Source organism: Lepidochelys kempii, chromosome 5 (assembly GCF_965140285.1).
Source record: "Lepidochelys kempii isolate rLepKem1 chromosome 5, rLepKem1.hap1, whole genome shotgun sequence".
Taxonomy (NCBI): Eukaryota; Metazoa; Chordata; order Testudines; family Cheloniidae; genus Lepidochelys; species Lepidochelys kempii.
The window spans coordinates 84,125,428-84,146,017 of NC_136384.1; the positions used below are offsets into that span (position 1 = coordinate 84,125,428).

The window sequence follows — 20,590 nt, forward strand, 5'->3', positions numbered from 1 at the left end:
TGGATAACAATTCATATCCTTAGTTTGCCTTAGCTAACAATTTGTTAGTCAATAGTAAAATGTTCAAGGTAGGAGAATTCCTGTTTATTGTTGACACACAGCTTTGCAGGAAAGAGTATGGTATCTTTAACTTCTTAAACAAAGTAATTTTAATGTATAAGTTTTCCTTATGTTCTAGCTTGAGTTTGTGGGACCAAGACAGAAAGAAGAAAAGCTCTCGTTAGCAAATATTAGGTCCCTCTTAGCAGTACCTGCTTTCAAAATGCGTTCAATGAACCCTTCTGTTTGATAGTTAAAAATCTCTAAATCATCGTGTTTCTGTGCTCCATCTATGTAAAACCTGTGTGCCATCATGTGTGTTCCTGTTGCCTGAAGTTCTGTCTGGGATTTTGTAACATGTATTAACATATGAAATATCATCTTTAACATCCAAATTTAAACTAGGAATATTCTACATTTTTCAACATAAGCCACTGGGTCTGATCCTCTTTATTGTCAAGGACACCAAGTGCATGCCCACTTTAGGCTCTTATTGGTTTATCTATTCCTATTTACCTCCAGGAAAGGAATTTAATATAGAATGAAGTTTCCATGCGTCACTCTTCAGTTGTTTGGACATTTTCCTCTAATATGCCCTCCAGCCTGTTCAGCTGTGACAGTTGTGTACAATAGATTGTGTTACAGTTATCGTGTGTTGCATTCTGTTCATATTTATTCTTTTCACTATTTCAGCTTTTCCATTAAGAAAGGCCCCTTTGTTTTGTAGGTCTTTTCTTTGATGTCTTTGTCTAGGTGGTGGAGTATCATCTATAAAGTTAAAGTAATATTTAGAGACTCTAGACGGTAAGAAGAGTTAGATAAGCAGTCAAAGCAGGGACTGCTGCACTGGGGGAAAAGGGTAAAAAGGGGGCCAGGTGGAGCTACCCCACCCCTTAGCACCTCTGGCTCCAGAACAATGCAGCAGAGACTCTCTCTTACCCCCACTTTGGGGGTACTAGAACCCAGATGATGCCTCCCCTCTCCTAAAAAACTGAAGAGGAGCCAGCCAGACACGCCAGCCCAGAGGAGCAGCTGCAGCCAAAGCAGGGATCTTTGGACATTCAGAGAACTTGCTGCAGTTTTAACTGGATTGTCTCTGCTCTATGCTCAGTGGCAGCATTAGGCACCTGCAACCCATGCAATTGCAGGGGGGTCTGAAGCAGTGAGTTGGGCTTCCGATAGGGTGACTCAGTTACTTGTCCCTGGTGACAAAGTGAAAGCCAAAGTGAATCACAAACACTGCCCAGCAAGATGATGCAGGGACACAGACCCCTACTAACATGACTGGCAGCAACGCCGGTAGGGGCCCCCGAATTGCGCTTTGCAGGGGGCCATGATGAGGAAAATGCCGCCACTGCACTGTGCTGATTGGCTGTTTGCTGCAACCTTCTCCTTCCCCCTTACGCAGTCTCTTCACTCCACACCTGTCGCTCAGGCTCCCCTCTCCCCTGCCCTGTTCCCTCACCCGCCTTCCCTTCAGTGTCACCTCTCCCTTCCCTTTTCTGCCCATGTAGCTGATCCCCTCCTTACTAAACCCCCTTCTCCCCCCAAAAAAAGAAATTGTGGCACTAACCTGCTGTTTGCTGACATCACAGTGTGGTGTTTCCCTTCCTCCACCCTGCCTGTCTTGCTTAGTTAGATTGTGAGCTCATCAGGGCTCTGCTGCTCTGTGTTTGTACAGTCCCTAGTGCAATGGGCCCTATTCTTGATTTGGTTCTTAGGCACTACATAATAAACATGATTAATAATAGTAGTGTAAATAGTATGTATTAGTGGGTTCAGTATATTTATGCAATGCCTGTCGTACACAGCATTTTATATATTGTAAATATTTCAAATGAGATGTATGTTTGCATGAAGCTATATTGTTCTATAACCTTTAAGTACAGTTGACGTTACATGATTGCAAAGTGATTATTTATATGGAAATAATAAATGTTTAACAAAACACCAGTAATTGAAGATATTTTCAGTTCTGCATAACAAATTATTTCGAAAGATCTCTTATAACATTCCTGTTTCCAAAGCACACAAAAGGTTTATGGGGGCCTGAAATGCCACCTGAATGGGAAGATGGCACTCTAGTGTGTTTTGCGTTATAGAGAAAAGGAATCTAGGGCTTTGTTTGTTGTTTTGCTTTCCCCATATTGCATATATATTTCCTTCCTTTCACAGATTCAAAGTTGTAGGATAGCAGTTGGAGAGACTGTGTTTAACTAGGTTGTAATGTATGTGTGATAAGGAGCTAACTCCACCCCCCACACACACTCCCTTATCAATGCTGAGCCCTCTTTACTCTCTGACATGGGTCCTGTGAGCCTGGCATGAGTTGAACATCAGCTGCAAAAGTTAAAAAGACCATTTTCTTTTCTTATGAAGCATAAAGACAAACCTCGGTGTTTCTTGGCTTTTATTTCCCCCTCCTCCCCCATCTTTTCCCCACAAAAGGTTGTTCTCCCTCTTTGATTTTACATTAGAAATATCAGTTCTTGACTTCTCTCTTTTGCTGGAGTACTCCTTGCAGTGCAGGAAGACCAGTGGGATTATCATCACAAGAGACTGAAATTGGGTGTTAAGAGAAATGGGAATGTTCAGTCAGATTGTTTGTTTAAAACTACTGACAAACACTTGGGAGAATAATTCTTTTTGAAGAAAAATTGCATTGCATCTCCCCTTTAATGAAACACTAAGGCCAAGTCTACGCTACAAAAATGTGTTGACCAAACTTACGTTGGTATACAGCCACTGCAGTTATTACATTGCTTGTGTGTGTGCACACTTGGCTCCTTGTGTCGGCAGTGCGTGTCCTCACCAGGAGTGCTTATGTCAATTGTATTGTCAGTGTCAGGCATAATAGGATGACTGTTGCTGGCGTTCAGGAGTCAACATAAGCAACTCAGCATCAACACTGACAGTGCGTTGACCTAATTACGTTGACCATGAGTCTACGTACCTCATGGAGGTGGCATTACTAAATTGTTGTAGAGAGGCACTTAATGTCGATGGGAACCAAATACAAATGAAAACACTTACACGGCTTAGGTCGATGCAAGGTAGCTTATGTTAACCTAACAATGTAGCGTAGACCAGCCCTAAGAAATTGCTGCTCTAGATCTCCAGACTTTGAGAGTGTTCTTTAGCAAAAAAGCAAACAAACAAAGCAGGAAGTAAAGACTTTTAGTCTTCTTGATACCTCTCTGTTAAAAACAAGTAGAAAGCAAAAAACAGCAACAATGACAAAACCCCAACAATAACAACCTGGGAAAAGTGAGGTAATCTTTAAACATACATAAATAATTAGTAAAAGACAAAAGCAAAAAAATTTTTTTCCTTTGCAGTTCATCTTTAGGATCTCAGTAGCCTGGGACAAACTGAGCTGTCATGAGCTGCTGAGTTAAATTTAAGATTTGTTCTTGTACCGTTGATCAGAGCAACCTTTTCAGCTCAAGCAGCAGAAAATTGAAGAGGCTGTGTTTCTGCCTATTTTCAGCCACTCTAACTTCTGCTCCATCCAGAAATTCAGTTACTGGCATCTAGTTTGGGACAAATATCAAAAGCGTCGTGTGACTCCAAAGAACTCTGCTTGAATGGAGAATGAAGCCCCTCTCATTTTCTTTCAACAATTTCCCCTGTACTTTTGCTCCATGTGTTATGCCCCATGCTGACTATATGCGCAGCTGAGTGAAATTAATTGAACATTAGTCATGGAGTGGGCTATCTGTGCCACCATTTCTGTAGCTTTGTTGAACATGACTACCTTTGTCAAAAGGATTAAATGTAGCATAGTACTCAAAGTCACTACTACTCATAGAGTCCAAGGCCAGAAAGGCCCTTTGTGATCATCAACTCTGACTTCCTGTATAACACAGGCCAGAGAACTTCCCCAAAATAATTCCTAGAGCAGATCTTTTAGAAAAACATCCAGTTTTGATTTAAAAATTGTCAGTGATGGAAAATCCCTTGATTTAACCCTTGATAAATTGTTCCAATGGTTAATTACTCTCACTATTAAAAATATATGTCTTATATCCAGTCTGAATTTGTGTAGCTTCAACTTCCAGCCGTTGGATCATGTTACAGCTTTCTCTGCTAGACTGAAAAGCTAATTATGAATGTAGATTTTCCTTGTGTAGGTACTTATAGACTGATCAAATCACCCTTAACCTTCTCTTTGTTAAGCTAAATAGATTTTTGCTTGAGTCTATAAGGCATGTTTTCTAATCCTTTAATCATTCTTGTGGCTCTTTTCTAAATTCTCTCCAATGTATCAACATCCTTCTTGAATTGTGGACACCTGAACTGACACAGTAATTTTAACAGTCAAACCAGTGTCAAAATCAGAGGTAAAATATCTTCTGTACTCCTGCTCAAGATTCCCCTGTTTATGCATCCCAGGATTGCATTAGCTCTCTTGGCTGCAGCATCACAGTGAAAGCTCATGTTCAGCTGATTATCCCGCATGCGCGCCAGATCTTTTTTTCAGAATCACTACTTCCCAGAATCCCCATCCTGTAAGTGTGGCCTACATTCTTTGTTCCTAGATGTATACATTTATGTTTAAATGTATTAAAACACGTATTATTTGCTTGTGCCCAGTTTACTAAGCAATCCAGATCACTCTGTCTTCATTATTTACCACTCCCCCAAATTTTTATGTCATCTGCAAACTTTATCAGTGAAGATTTTATATTTTCTTTCAAGCCATTGATAAAAATGTTAAATACCATAGCGCCAAGAACCAGTCCCTGTCAGAACTGCACTAGAAACACACCCACTCAATGTCAGCCAGCTTTTAGTCCATTTAATGTGCCATGTTAACTTCTATATCATTGTAGTTTTTTAGTCAAAAAGTTGTGCAGTATCAAGTCTTACAGAAATCTAAGTATATTATATTAACATTATTACCTTTTTGAGCTAAACTAGTAATCTCATCAACCAAAGATAAACTAGTTTAACAGGATCTATTTTCCATAAACCCACCTTGATTGGTATTAATTATATTACACCTCCTTTAATTCTTTATTAATCAAGCCCCATATCAGCTGCCTCATTGTCTTGCTCTGGATCAGTGCTAGACTGACAGGCCTATAATTAGCCAGGTCATCCTGTTTTTATTCTTTTTAAATATAGGCACATATTAGCTTGCTTCCAGTCTTCTGGAACTTCCCATTGTTCCAAGGCTTATTGAAAGTCAGTATTAGCAGTCAAGTAAGCGCCTCAGCCAGCTCTTTTAAAACTGTTGGATGCAAGTTATCTGGACCTGATGATTTTAAAATGTCTAACTTTAGTAGCTGCTGTTTAACATCCTCCTGAGATACTAGTGAAATGCAAAGTGTTATCCTCATATGATAAGACTATATCATCTGTTTTCCCCAAGTATAGAACAGAAATATTTATTGAACAATTCTGCCTTTTCTGCATTATTATTGATAATTCTATCATTTCCATCTAGCAATGGACCAATACCCTCATTAGGATTCTTTTTGTTCCCTGCATACTTTAAAAAATCCTTTTTTATTGACCTTAACTCTGCTGGCCATAGAGTTCTTCTTGTGTTCCTTTGCTTCCCTGATCAATGTTCTATAATTCCTAGCTTCTGATTTATATTCATTACATTCAACTTCCCCATTCTTCTAATGTATACGTGCATGTGTGTGTGTGTGCCGAGGGCCACATCTGGGTGGGGAAATTGTATGCAGGGCTAGGGCAGGGGGTTGGAGTGCGGAAGGAAGTGCGGGGTATGGGAGGGGGTGCGGTGTGCAGGAATGGGCTCAGGGCAAGGGATTGGGGCAGAGGAGGGATGTCGGGTGTGGGAGGGGGCTCAAGGAAGGAGGTTGGGTTCAGGAGGGGTGCAGAATGCAGGAGGGAGCTCAGGGGATTGGGCTGCAGGGTGCGACAGGGGGGCTCAGGGTAGAGAGTTGGGGTACACACACACAGAGCGATTGATTGATTTTCACCAGTATGGCCTTCTTCCTCGATTATGGGATTGTGGCTTCTTGGGTAAGTAGTAAAACGTTCTTAAACTATTCCCAATTATCTTCCACATTTTTCTGATTAAATTCTTCCTTGCAGCTGATATGGCTCAGAATTGTTTTCAGCTTTGTGAAATTGGCCCCTCTAAAGCACCAAGTATATATTACTGGTTTGGATTTTATTCTGTTTGCACATTATAAATATCATCAAGTCATGATCACTTGTACCTAAGCTACCATTAATTTTTAGTTCTGTGATCAGTACCTCTTTATCTGTCAAGATTAGGTCTATTATAGAATTCCTCTGTGTTGATTGTAACATGTTTTGAATTAGGAAAATGTCATGTATAATATATAGAAATTCCAATAATATTTTAGCACTGGAAACATGAGACTTCCAACATGTGTCACTCAAACTGAAGTCCCCTGTGATCATGCAGCTTTTTTTCCTTACACATTAGAGGTAGGTGCATAAGGAGCCAATCATCCTGTTTCCCTAGTGTGATTTGGTGGTCTGTAGCAGACACCAGCTAATACTACACCTTACACTTTATCTCTTAGTATATTGACCCATAAGCATTTGAGACCGTTTTCTTTGAAGTTGTCAGCCAGACTTGCCAGACTCATTTTAGTGCTTTGCCTGGCTATATTAGAGAGATATAAAGGATTCATTTGGAACATGGCATTTTAATAACAAGAGTCTTGCTTCTGTCAGAACCTCTGACATCTGATTGCTGTTAATTTTTGTGCCCATCCAAGATAATGGCCTTATTTCAGTTTAATCAGTAGTTGACTATAAAATTCCACAGAGAAACTCTGTATTAACATGTGTATATACAACATATCTGAACGATATTTGCAAGTTCTGACAGAAATAAACAAACTGAACCTGAGTGATCATACTGCTCTTGTCACCAAAACCTTGTTAATTAGATTATTTATTCCTTCAAATGCTTTATGCTGGCAGGGAGGTGGAGCAGGAGGGTGAGATATGGTTACACATAGTTCTCTTAACTGACTTTGTTCCTCATGATCAGTGTTTGAACTTTGCCTTCATGAAAGAGGTCAAACAGGTTTCATATTCATGCGGTTCATTATGGAGATCGTTGACTTTCCTATTGGTGTGGTCTGGGCTGACTAAACTGTGCAGCTTGTGCAACACTTCAATTTTTTTGGACTCTGAGTATTTAGGAATTGTTAGAAAATGAGGTTTTAATACGATAATGAGTGTGCAGCTGAAAACTGTTCACTGTGGCAATTAACTTGTCCTTCTGATTCCACCTGTCCTTTGTTCCCATTGGAGAAAAGTGAAATGTCTCCGTGGTGGTTAATCTTCATTCAGCATTTGTGGATGAATTCTTACTTTATTAATGTTTAACATGTATATTGTGGTAGGGTTTAGCACAGGGGTGGGCAAACTTTCTGGGCCGAGGGCCACATCTGGGTGGAGAAATTGTATGCAGGGCCAGGGCAGGGGGTTGGGGTGCGGGAGGGAGTGCGGGGGAAGGGGGTGCGGTGTGCAGGAACGGGCTCAGCGCAAGGGATTGGGGAAGAGGAGGGGTGTGAGGTGTATGAGGGGGCTCAGGGAAGGGGGTTGGGATTCAGGAGGGGTGCAGAGTGCAGGAGGGAACTCAGGGCAGGGGATTGGGGTGCGACAGGGGCTCAGGGCAGAGAGTTGGGGTGCAGGAGGGGTGTGGGTGTGGCAGGAGGCTCAGGGCCGGGGGTTGGGGGCAGGGGGCAGGAGGGGTGCGAGCTCCGGCCTGGCACTGCTTACCTAAAGCAGCTCTCAGGTGGCAGCAGTGCGCACCGGGGCCAGGGCAGGCTCTGCTGCTCCGGGAAGCGGCCAGCACCACGTCCCTGCGCAGCCCTGGGGGAGGGGGAGGCACAGGGCTCCGCGGGCTGCCCTTGCCACCCCTCCAGGTACCTCCCCCAAAGCTCCCATTGGCTGTAGTTCCCGGTTCCCGGCCAATGGGAGCTGCGGCAGGTGGTGCCTGGAGGCAAGGGCAACGCACGGAGCCCTCTGCCTTCCCCTCCAGGGCCCCACGGACATGGTGCCAGCCGCTTCTGAGAGTGGCGCAGGGCCTGCGGCACCACGGGGGGGAAATCCCGCAGGCCGGATCCAAGGCCCTGAGGTGCCGGGGCTGGATCCGGCCCGTGGGCCATAGTTTGCCCACCCCTGGCTTAGCGGCTTCAACCAGGTCAGAGCTCCATTATGTTAGGCACTTGGCAAATATGTAATAAATGGCAGTCTATAATAAGGTGGCCCCTCCTATGGGAGACCACAGCGTGACAGGTTTGCTTCCCTCCGTTTCCCCTTTATTCACCCATGCAAAGGAGTGTCTGTCTCAAGAATCTAAACAAGGGGAGTAGAAAAGAAGTTAACACCTAATTACTTTTCATTCTGTTTATCCAACTCTTGGTTCAGAATTATGCCGTATTTTAAATGAATCTTGGGCAAGTCCTATTTTGCTATTTGCTTAAGGAAATAAAGAATTGTAGGAGGTGGGAGACGAGAGCCAACTGCTTGCCTAATTGTATTCAATGCAGTCAGATGCCAGAAATACATGAGGATGTGTAACATGATCTATATTACTGTTTCAGTTTAACAGCTTTTTAATAGGTTCATATGTCAAATCCCATTACCATTAGCCTATGATTTAGAGATTATTCTTGGTTTTACCTTCTTTCTTGAATTAGATGTTTGCAGTGGTGCCCCCATAAATACTTCCAAAGTGGTGTGAAGGTAGGCATAGGGGAGGCAGTAGCACCTGGAGTATTGAGGAGTTTCAGATTTAAGTCATTTTAAGAATATATTTCTTAAAAATTCATTGGGGACAGCTGGACATCTGCAGATGCACTTATAGACTCCCCTTGTCTTTTGCAGAGAAGATTACCATGAAGACGGGTTCTGTCAGCCTTACAGGGGAATTGCATGTGCACGAATCATTGGAAACAGGACCATTTACGTGGACTCCCTCCAGATGCAAGGAGAAATTGAAAACCGAATTACTGGTAGGATTATATGCCTCTAGTGGGACAATAATCATTTGTTCCAGTATTCAGTTCAAGCGCCAACATTACTAGTTTTATTACCACATAGACTTATCAATAAGTTACCCTTATAGTTAGGTTTGAACAAGCAATCCCCTTTCTCTCTCTTATATTTGAAAAACATTGTTTTACAGGCCAAAAATCTGCTATCATGTTAAAAACATTTTTCATCTTAAGTGAAGTGTCAAAGGCTTGACTCTTTAACAGCTTGTAATTTATATTGGTGTGTTTTACATGATAGATTCAAATGGAAGTACATTTTTAAAAGTCCAAGTGCATTGTAGTGTAATGAAAAACTGTTGTGGTGACTTTGTCCTTAGGCTTCCTCCCTTTTTCTGCAAAATCCCAGGAGAGTTCTGATTTAACATTGATCTATATAAACGAAGTCATGACCTTTCCATGCTCTACTCCTGATAATTCTTTCTGTGAACACCATTTTGATACATGCTCAGAAACATTTGGTGTTCAAAAGTTTAATTATTTTTCCGGCACAGTAGATGAACATTCAGTTTCTTCACAGAACCACGCCAGAGTGATCAGTGATATTAGCAGCAGTTGATTCTAATGCCCCTCTGCTAGAGCAGTCAGATAAATCCATACACCTCTAAGGAGCAAAGCAAACCAAACATGATCCTATTTATTACCATTTAGCTCACCATCATCACTGTATATTTAAACTCTTAAGAAAAGGATTAACATGTTTGCTGCAGTGAGGTTTTCCAGAAAATGTAGCTACTTTTTGATCAAGTTAAATTTGTTCCCATATACATGTGGCCTTCTGCATGCTGATTGAGTAATATTGGTGTTTGTGGGGGTTGTGTGTTTGGTATGCAGGCCTGGGGTTCGAATTATGTTTTTTGTGGAGTTGATGTCAGTTTTCTTTATTAATAAAGTTTGATACAGCACTTACACCCAGATCCTGCAAATAGATCTGTGCAGGCATTAGCCCTGTGCCTGCCCAGAGTGCCACTGATTTCCATGTGGCCATGTGCAGGAACAGGGATCCACCATGCAGAGGCAACTGCAGGATTGGGGCCTTAGTGCATATATAGGTGGTAATGAGAAGGCATGACCAAATAGTATTTTAAAAGTATCTGAATTTTGAGAGATGTTTACCAAATGCCTTGTGGACTAATTGCTATAGATTTTGCAATGTGCTCAGTTGTTGTGGAGATTCTTAAATGTAACCCTTCAGTGTATATTGAAAGCCTTTAAGTAAATATCTTTGTATTTGGGGGATTGAGCTTGTTAGCTGTTTCTCAACTAATAAGCAATCTCTTTTTTAAAAAAAACAAACAAACCCAAACCTCTCCATTTGTACTTGCATAGAGGTATATACTGTATAGTGAAGACTGTGGCTCTTTGTGAATGGGTAGTAGGGACACCTACTGTCCAAAGCTAAAACTGACAGTTAAAATGTCATGTAGGTATGGGTTTTGTTCTGGGCCTGAAGAGTAAAATTTACCTATGGTGGTCTGACATTTTGTGGTGGTGTGAAGTATTCATTTTAGTGTTGCCAACTCTTGTAATTTAAACAAAAGCCAGCTGATATTTGGTATTTTTAATTAAAATCTTATCTCCTAAAGTCATGTGATATCTGAGAATCTCAGCTTTCATTTAAAAAAAACTTTCCAGCCTTTATGGCTCTGGAGAAAAGCTTGTAAACACGACCTCTAGAGACTCAAAAAGTCAGAAGGCAAATAAACAGAGACCCAAATTTATTATTTTTATGATTTTAAGCCAATCTCATGATTATTGGAGATCTGACTCATGATTTTTGGATGCTCAGGATTAGCAATATTGTTGTATCATTTAACACTAAAAAATCAGTTTTGTTTTTTCAGTGAAGTAAGCAATATGGTCTTTGCAGTCATTTTTACTTCACTGAAGAATAAAATAGTCTTGTTCAGGAACTGAAGAGCAAATTTTACCTGTGGTAGCCTGACATTTTGTGGTGGTGTGAAGTATTCAGTTATTCACAATGTTGCCAACTCTTGGAATTTAAAGAAAAGCCAGCTGACGTCTTGTGGTTTTTGTTTGTTTGTTTAATTTACCCTTCTTGACAGTTGCCATTTTCTTCACCTTTCTTTGGGTTTCTCCAGCTAAACAACCTCAGCCCTCAAGAACTCCAAACTTCCTTTGTGCATGCTGATTCACACGCATTCTGGCTCATTCTTTTTAGGTGACAAATCTGAGGAACTGTCCCAGATTGAGGTGTCAACAGAGGATCTTTGGGAACAAATTAATACATTAAACAGTAATAAGTACTCAGGACCAGATGATATTTGCCCAAGAGTTCTGAAGGAACTCAAATACCAAACTGCAGAACTACTAACTGTGGTATGTAAGTGTGATGATGGAATGGTGTGCTGTACCCACGTCTCTTCCATGAACACAGTGTTCTGAGATGTTCTTGCTTGTAAACTCCATCATGTATTTTATTTACAGTGTTTTAATCCTTCCACCAAAACACATCAGTGTTTCCACACTTTTACACTGTAGCTCAACTTTCTAACCCCTTCTCCAAAAGGAGGGGGTGGAGCATAAGGCGTCTCTACTCAGAGGATTCCATTTGTCAGGTTATCCTAGCTTTCTGTTTCTCTCCTTCTCTTCCCCTTGAGCCTTTGAGCCTTCTTCCTGTGCCCTTTTATACAGATTCCCTGTTAATCAGCTCATTAGTGCCAATCTAGCCTGATAACCAGATACACACCACGGTCCAATTAAGTCTTCCCCAGGGAAACCTAATTAGTCCTAATAGTGACTAGAGTGATTGCTCAAGTGCTAGCCCTCAGTACTCTGTCACATACCTCCTCCCCTTTCCCAACAGAAGGGAGTTTACCTATTCTATTCATTCCCTGTGAAGCAGCTCACACTGGCCACTATCAGAAGACAGGATACTGGACTAGATGGACCTTTGGTCTGACCCAGTATGGCTGTTCTTATGTTCTTAGGAGTTTCTTCCCTCATACTCTTCCTCCTTTACAGGAGGATCTATCAGGCTTCTGCCCCTTCTAGTCCTCATGTTGTTCATTTTGGGTCCTATTATAGGGTCCATCCATTCTCCACCCACAAAAATTGCATTGGGTGGATGCGGGTTGTCCTCATAATTATGTCTCTGCCCACATGTCATCATACCGAGGGCAGCCTGTTGAGCTGTTCTCCCTGCCTGAGTCCTCTTTGTTGTTGATGGGGTCCTAAGTTCCATGTAAACTGTGCGGCCATGTAGCAGCCTATTAAGCAACGCACAGGTGCTCAGGGAACCTCCCCAGGCCCCAGCCCAGCCCCTAACCTGCCATGGCTGAGGGAGGAGCAGCCCAGCTCCAGCAGCACCCTTCTCCCGGCCTCAACTCAGCCCCCAGACCTGCCGCAGCCAGGAGATGGGCAGCCCAAACCCAGGCCCGGCCCTGCCAGGGGAGGGGCGCCTATTCCGCAGCCCCAGCCCCGGAGCTATCGTGGCAAGGAGAGGCACCTCTCCCCCCAAGCCCAGGTGCTGCTGTGGGGAGTCCTCTCTCCCCACTGTAGTCCTGAAGCAGCCTGCACCCCCAGCCACAGCCCTCTCCCCTTGCATCCCAACCCTCTACCCCAGCCCAGAGCCCCTCATCCCTACCCCAGATCCACACCCCAACCCTCTGCCCCAACCCTGAGCTCCCTCCCACACTCCGAACCCTTTGGCCCCACCCCCACGTCAGTGGGGGGACTTCTCTGTCCGTGGCTTATAATTTCATTTATTTCCTCTACGTTTTTTTTCCTTGCTCTGCAGGTTGTATTTCCTCCCTCCTGGGCCTCTGTGCCCACTACAAGGGAGTGGGGCAATCCATCCACTACCTCTGTATGTTTCCACCTTCATGTCCCCTTGACTTCCAGGGACACCTGTGCCATGGGGCAGAATTTCATGTCCCCATGTACACATTCAGTTTTGACCCTACCTCCAGTATCCTCTGTGGTTTCATTAACTCCCACCTTATTAGCGAAAGGAATGAAGCCATGTCCACTGGATCCATTTGGCGCCTCCTCCCTATCTCGGTACCTCCTTCTTACCATTACTAAGATGGTAGGTACTGTACTTTCTTTTTTCTTCCCTGCCTGGGGGTCTCGGCCTACCCACAAAACAATGAAAGCCCACAGTCCATGTATATGTCTGTCATGTCCACACTGGAAATACACTGTGGCCCAAGCCCCTGCCAGAGTTTCATCGGGCTCCTCCTTCATCTTCTTGGGGCCCTTTCCAGCTGTAGGTGTCCCAGTCCTCCTCCTCCTTCCCAGATCTAGTTCCATAACCCACCGACTTACTCTAGGAATGTCCACCTCTGCAAACTCCTCTGTAAAATTAACTGGTTGATGCACCTAACCCATACTCTGGTATTGTCAGGGCGACTCTGAAGAAACTGTTCCAGAATCAGAGCCCATAATCTCTCCTGCCTCCCGCTCCAGTTTGGGTATCAGGCCTTAACCAATGAGTGGCCCAGTCTGTTAATTTCTGTGCAAATGCACAGGGCTGTAACCCCCTAATCCATCTTGTGCGTCTCAATTTCTGGCAGTATTTTTCTGTGGACACACCCACCTGGTTCAGGGTGGCTCCCTTAACCACGGCAAAGACTCTACTGAGAGTCATATACGCAAACTGTGCTTCCCTGGTTAAACAGGGTGGCTGCTGAAGGGCCCACATTGTTCTGTCCCAACTGGCTCCTATGTCCACTTTTTCTAAAGTAAGCAAAACCACATCAGGGTCACCTGCAGGTCCCATCTTCCAGAGTCCTGTGCTCGGTTTCCCATCGCAGGACTCACCAAACTTTACAAGAGTTGCTGCTGAACCTGAGCTTGCTCCCTTATAAATTCCTGAAGGCTCTTTCACTGCTCAGCCTACCAGGCAAGCCAGGACAGTTTTCTTTCTTGTGGGATTGGAAAGTCAGGACAGTCTTCTGCATATCTCTTTGTGGCTCCACCACCATTGCAGTGTTCCCTCCGTCACCCAGACTGCCAGATCTCTACACCAGCTTCTCTGTTAAGTTCCCCATTCTCATGGATACAATCCTGGACAAGCCCTGAGTTGTGACAGGGCAGCGTGCAATATCTTTTGCCTCTTTTGCAAACTCAGACTGCCCTGAGACCTTAGTGCTTGTAAGCACCAACTTGTAGTTTATTTATGGTGCTTTAATCCCTCCACCAATACATGTCAGTTTGTCCACACTTTTACACTGTATCTCAGCTTCAACCCCTTCTCCAAAAGGGGTAGGTGGTGAGGGGCAAGGTGTCTCTAATCAGAGGACTCCCTTTGTCAGGCTCTCCTAGCTTTCAGTTTGTCTCCTTCTCTTCCCCCTGAGTACTTTCTCTAGGGGAATCTTGTTAGGAGGCTTATTCCTTCACCCGCTCACTTCCCTGGTCCTCCTCGCATGAACAGAGAGCAACAATACCCGAAGTCTGTAATTAGTAGGGCTATCAAGCGATTAAAATTAATCTTGATTAATCGCACTATTAAACAATAATAGAATACCATTTATTTAAATATTTTTGGATGTTTTCTACATTTTTAAATATATGGCTTTCAATTACAACACAGAATACAAAGTGTACAGTGCTCACTTTATATTTATATATGTGCATTGTAAAAAACAAAATAGTATTATTCAATTCACCAATTCAAGTACTTAGTGCAATCTCTTTATCATGAAAATTGAACTTACAAATGTAGAATTATGTATAAAAAAACCTGCATTCAAAAATAAAATGTAATATTTTAGGGCCTACTAGTCCACTCAGTCCTACTTCTTGTTCAGCCAATCGCTCAGACAAACAAGTTTGTATACATTTACAAGAGATAATTCTGCCCACTTCTTGTTAACAATGTCCCTGAAAGTGAGAACAGGCGTTCTCATAGTACTGTCATTGCCTGCATCACAAGATATTTGTGTCAGATGTGCTAAAGACTCATATGTCCCTTCATGCTTCAGCCACCATTCCATAGGACATGCATCCATGCTAGTGATGGGTTCTGCTCGATAACAATCCAAAGCAGTGCAGACTGATGCATGTTCGTTTTCATTATGTAGTCAGATGCCACCAGTAGAAGGTTGGTTTTCTTTTTTGGTGGTTCGGATTCTGTAGTTTCCACATTGGAGCATTGCTCTTTTCAGACATCTGAAAGCATGCTCCACGCCTTGTCGCTCTTAGATTTTGGAAAGCACTTCAGATTCTTAAACCTTGGGTCGAGTGCTGTAGCTCTCTTCAGAAATCTCACATTGGTACCTTCTTCGCATTTTCTCAAATCTACAGTGAAAGTGTTCTTAAAATGAACAAGATGTGCTGGGTCATCATCCAAGACTGCTGTAACATGTAACATGCTGTAATATGGCAGAATGCAGGTAAAACAGAGCAGGGGGCATACAACTCTCCCACAAGGAGTTCAGTCACAAATTTAATTAACACATTTTTTTTAACAAATGTCATCAGCATGGAAGCACGTCCTCTGGAATGGTGGCCGAAGCATGTAGGGGCATACAAATGTCTGGCATATCTCGCATGTAAATATATTGCAATACTGGCTACAAAGGTGCCATGCGAATGCCTGTTCTCACTTACGGGTGACACTGTAAATAAGAAGAGGGCAGCATTATCTCCTGTAAATGTAAACAAACTTGTTTGTCTCAGCGATTGGCTGAACTAGAAGTAGGACTGTAGACTCTGAAGTGGACTTGTAGGCTCTGAAGTTTTACACTGTTTGAGCGCAGTTATATAACAAAAAGAAATCTACATTTGTAAGTTGCACTTTCATGACAAAGACATTGTACTACAGTACTTGTATGAAGTGAATTGAAAAATACTATTTCTTTTGTATATCATTTTTAAAGTGCAAATATTTATAATAAAAAAAAACACTTTGATTTCAATTGCAGTACAGAATACAAAATACATGAAAATTCAGAAAAACATACCAATTGAAATTTATTAACTATTTTGGATTCTATTGTTTAACAGTACAATTAAAACTGCGATTAATCATGATCAATTTTTGAGTTAATTGCGTGAGTTAACTGCGATTAATCGACAGCCCTAGTAATTAGTACTAACACTGACCAGAGTGCTGTCTCAAGAGCTAGCCCTCAGCTCTCTGTCACAGTAAATCACCCTCTGTACCAGATGACTGGAAGGTAGCTAAGGTAACACCTAGTTTTTAAAAAGCCCCCAGAGGCAATCCTGGCAGTTACAGGCTGGTAAGCCTAACTTCAGTACCAGGCAAATTGGGTGCAACTATAGTAAAGAACAGAATTATCAGACATATATAGAAACACAATATGTTGGGGAAGAGCTTTTGTAAAGGAAAATTATGCCTCACCAATCTATTCGAATTCTTTGGCGTGGGGGTCTGCAAGTATGTGGACAAGGGTGTTCCAGTCGATACCGTGCACTTGAACTTTCAGAAAGCCTTTGACAAGATCCCTAACCAAAGTCTCTTAAGCAAAGTAGGCAGTCATGGGATAAGAGGGAAAGACCTCTACTGGATCACTAAATAGTTAAAAGATAGGTAACAAAGAGTAGGAATAAACGGTCAGTTTCACAATGGAGAGGGGTGGCCCACCAGGGATCTGTACTGGGACCAGTGCTGTTCAACATATTTTCATAAATTATCTGGAAAAGAGTGTAAACAGTGAGGTGGCAAAATTTGCTGATCATACAAAATTACTCCAAATAGTTAAGTCCGAAGCTGACTGTGATGAGTCACAATGCGGTCTCACTAAACTGGGTGACTGGGCAAAAAAATGGCTGATGAAAATTCAGTGTTGATAAATGCAAAGTAATGCACATTGGAAAACATAATGCCAATTATACATACAAAATTATGGGGGTCTAAATTAGCTGTTACCACTCAAGAAAGAGGTCTTGGAGTCGTCTTAGATAATTTTCTGCAAACAGCCGCTCAATATGCAGCAACAGCCAAAAAAGTTAACAATGTTAGGAACCATTAGGAAAAGGATAGATAATCAGATAGAAAATATCATAACGTCACAATGGTATGCCCGCACCTTGAATACTGCATGCAGTTCTGGTTGCCCATCATTTCAAAAAGATATATTAGAATTGGAGAAAGTACAGAGAAGGGCAACAGAAATGATTTGGGGTTTGGGCCAGCTTCTTTTTGAGGTGAGATTGAAAAGACTGGGGCTGCTCATCGTAGAAAAGAGAGACGACTAACGGGGGGATATACCATATATCCTCATTCATAAGCCGAATTTTTTTAGTAAAAAAGGGAAGCACCAGAGAAGGGAGTTGGCTTATGAATGGGTATAAAGAGGAAGAGATGGGACACAGCCCCTCCCCACAACAGAGGATGCAAAGAGAGCCAGCAGAGCCAGAAGGGAAGAGGCGGGGCCTGAGTCTCTCCGCTTCTGGCCATGCTGCTCTCCCCCGCAGCCTCCGAAGCAGCTGCAGCTCTAGGGCTGGTGGGCTGCAGCCAGGCCACTCGGCCCCTCCCACCAGAGCAGGCTGTGGCCGCGCCGCCCGGCCCAGCCCGCTGGAACGCGCTGTGGCCACGCCGCCCGGTCTGGCCCGCTGGAGCAGCTCCGGTCAGGCCAGAGACATCCTCCCCAGATAAGGTGGGAAGGGATGAGATGGGGAGAGTGTGGGGGTCCCAGGCTAGGGGTGGGGTCATGTGGGGGGTGGCCACAGGGATTACTCCCCCCACAAAAAATTTCCCCACCAGTCTCTGACCTGGCTCGTCAGGGTAAGCAGCTGGCGCGCTGGGACACTTTGTTTAATTAAGCTTACCTCCGTGTCTGTGGATGCTTGAGGTAAACAAACTATCTCGACCCACCAGCAGCTTATCCTGATGGCCCAGGAGCCAAAGTTTGCTGACCACTGAATTATACGGTCATTTTATGAATGGGTCATAAAAATTTTCCATTTTTACTTATCCATCTTGGGGGGGGGGTCGGCTTATGATCGAGTATGTATGGTAATAGTCTATAAAGTTATGAATGGTGTGCAGAAAGTGAATAGGGACGTATTATTTACCTCTTCACATAACACAAGAACTGGGGATGGCCCGATGACATTAATAGGCAGCTGGTTGAAAATAAACGTAAGGAAGTACTTCACACAATGCATAAGTCAAGCTGTGGAACTCGTTTCCAGCGGATGTTGTGAAGGCCAAAAGTATAACTGAGTTCAAAGAAGAATTAGATAAGTATACCTGGTGAATAAGGGAAGCAATCTAGAGGCTAGGGGATATGAGGATGGCTTCTAGGGAGACTTTGGGGGAGTAGGCAGATTGAGAAACATGAAGGGTTGAGTGGGTCTTTGGGGAGATGAGGAATTATCAGGGATGTGCAGGGGATAGATCAGTGGTTTTCAAACTTTTTTTTCCTGGCGACCCAGTTGAAGAAAATTGTTGATGCCCGTGACCCAGTGGAGCTGGGGTTGAGGGGTTTGGGGTGTGGGAAGTGGCTCCGGCAGGGGGATGGAATGCGGGAGGGGGCCAGGGCTCTGGAGTGGGGCCAGGAATGAGGGGTTTGGGGTACAGGAGGGGGCTCTGGGTTTGGGGGGGCCTCAGGGCTGGGGCAGGGGACTGCGGTGTGAGCTTACCTTAGGTGGCTCCCGGTTAGCGGCACAGCAGGAATGCTAAGGGAGGCTTCCTGGCACTGCGGACCCTGCTGCGCCCCGGAAGCGGCCAGCAGCAGGTTCAGCTCCTAGGCGGAGGCATGCGGCTCTCGCCCACAGGCACTGTTCCCTCCTCCCCCCAGCTCCCATTGGCTGGTTCCTGGCCAATGGGAGTGCGGAGCCAGTGCTCGGGGAGGGGACAGCACTTGGAGCCCTGAGGCCCCCAACCTAGGAACTGTACCTGCTGCTGGCCGCTTCCAGGGCACAGCACGGAGCCAGGACAGGTAGGGACTAGCCTGCCTTAGCCGGGTAGCACCACTGATGGGACTTTTAACGGCCCAGTCAGCAGTGCTGACCAGAGCTGCCGTGACCCACTGCCTTACATTCTGCCTGTTCAGGAAGAGATATGTTGGCATAATTGGTGGAAGTATGGTAGTGAAGCTGAGGAGAGGACCTAATGAGTGGATCATAGACGGGGCATTGAATGATTTAACAGCTTATTTCCTTGCTTTTTATGGTTTGCGTTGGTGGAATAAGTGGTCTAACAATCCTAACTCAAAGTTAATTTTTTTTGTGTGGGAATATTACTATATTTAGGGCTTGATTCATCCCTCGGATACATGATGCACATCATTATTTATCTCTTCTTTAAAACGTTAAAGAAAACTCCCAGATAAATGGCAGTATGTAGGCGTTCAGTGCCTATGGGGAGGATCAAGTCCTTAGTGAGTTGTGACACTTGTCTTAATCGGACTGGGGCTTTGGGATTATCAATATGCATTTTATCTCAGCACCTGCTATCGGGCTTCTCATTGTAAAATATCATCAAAATGTTAATAGAGTCCTTCCTTTTGTCTGGCAAGGTTTGAAAATAAAGATTGCGTGGCTTATTAATGAAAATGTCTGGAGAAAGCATGAGGCCTAGTGATCTAAACTCAGGTTTGACCTAACTAGAAACCTTGACACTACAGATTGAAGTCCTGACAGGGTTGGCTCAGTCCTTCTAAGACAAATAAATTAAGCACCATACAGTTTACTCTATAAGGGTTTCTTGAATCACACCATCGAAACTGAGGTCCTGTGCACTCTGCATGGACGTTAAAGATACAACAGCATTTGGGTTTGCCCCATTAAGTCTAGCCAATATTTCCTTTCCACTATTCTGTGAATTATTTGTCGGCCTAGCTTCCACACTCCACCTTATTGATACTGCAGAAAGATAGGCTTTGAGATCCTTCAAGACACAGGGTGCTGTGTTAACGTAAAAACTATTTTATTTGTTTTGTTTAGTTTATTATGTACTAGTGCTCATCCAGTAATTTTTGCTTATTTCCAGCCGCATTTACCATGATTGGCACTTCTACCCATTTATCTGATCAGTGTTCGCAGTTTGCCATTCCATCATTCTGCCACTTTGTGTTTCCACTGTGTGATGAGCGCTCTCGGACCCCCAAGCCAAGGGAGCTGTGTCGGGATGAATGTGAAGTTCTGGAGAATGACCTCTGTAGGCAGGAATATAACATTGCTAGGTCCAATCCCCTCATCCTGATGCAACTACAACTGCCCAAGTGTGAGGACCTGCCACTGCCTGACACTCTGGAGGCTGCCAACTGCATAAGAATTGGGATCCCTGTAGAACGGCTCAACAGATGTAAGGTTTAATGTTTTAAGCTTTGAGCTTTTTTATTTCTCTTGTCACTGACAAGATTATAAAATGAGATGGTCTACAGTGACTCTAGCTACATAAACTTATTGTCATACTGAATGTTTTCATAAGGAGATCTGATTGTCTTTCATAATGCATAATACTGATCATAATCTGCACTGTTGCGAAATATAGAGCTAGATGGGACGCTTAGAGGAATTGAGTGATCATGAAAGCTGCTGAATTAACAACTCTGGAAGATAAAGGCCTGTATCCACACAAGAAGTACACC

The 20,590-nt window shown here is 43.5% G+C and overlaps 1 protein-coding gene across 1 annotated transcript in view; it reads left to right on the top strand.

The window, feature by feature from the left end:
- The window catches only part of ROR2 (receptor tyrosine kinase like orphan receptor 2), a 238,616-nt gene that overhangs the window by 210,530 nt on the left and 7,496 nt on the right, over window positions 1-20,590 (top strand). The window contains exons 5-6 of the mRNA XM_073344892.2: window positions 8,896-9,023; window positions 19,990-20,304. Of these exons, the coding sequence (XP_073200993.1) occupies window positions 8,896-9,023; window positions 19,990-20,304 (443 nt within the window). The remainder of the gene's footprint in view (window positions 1-8,895; window positions 9,024-19,989; window positions 20,305-20,590) is intronic.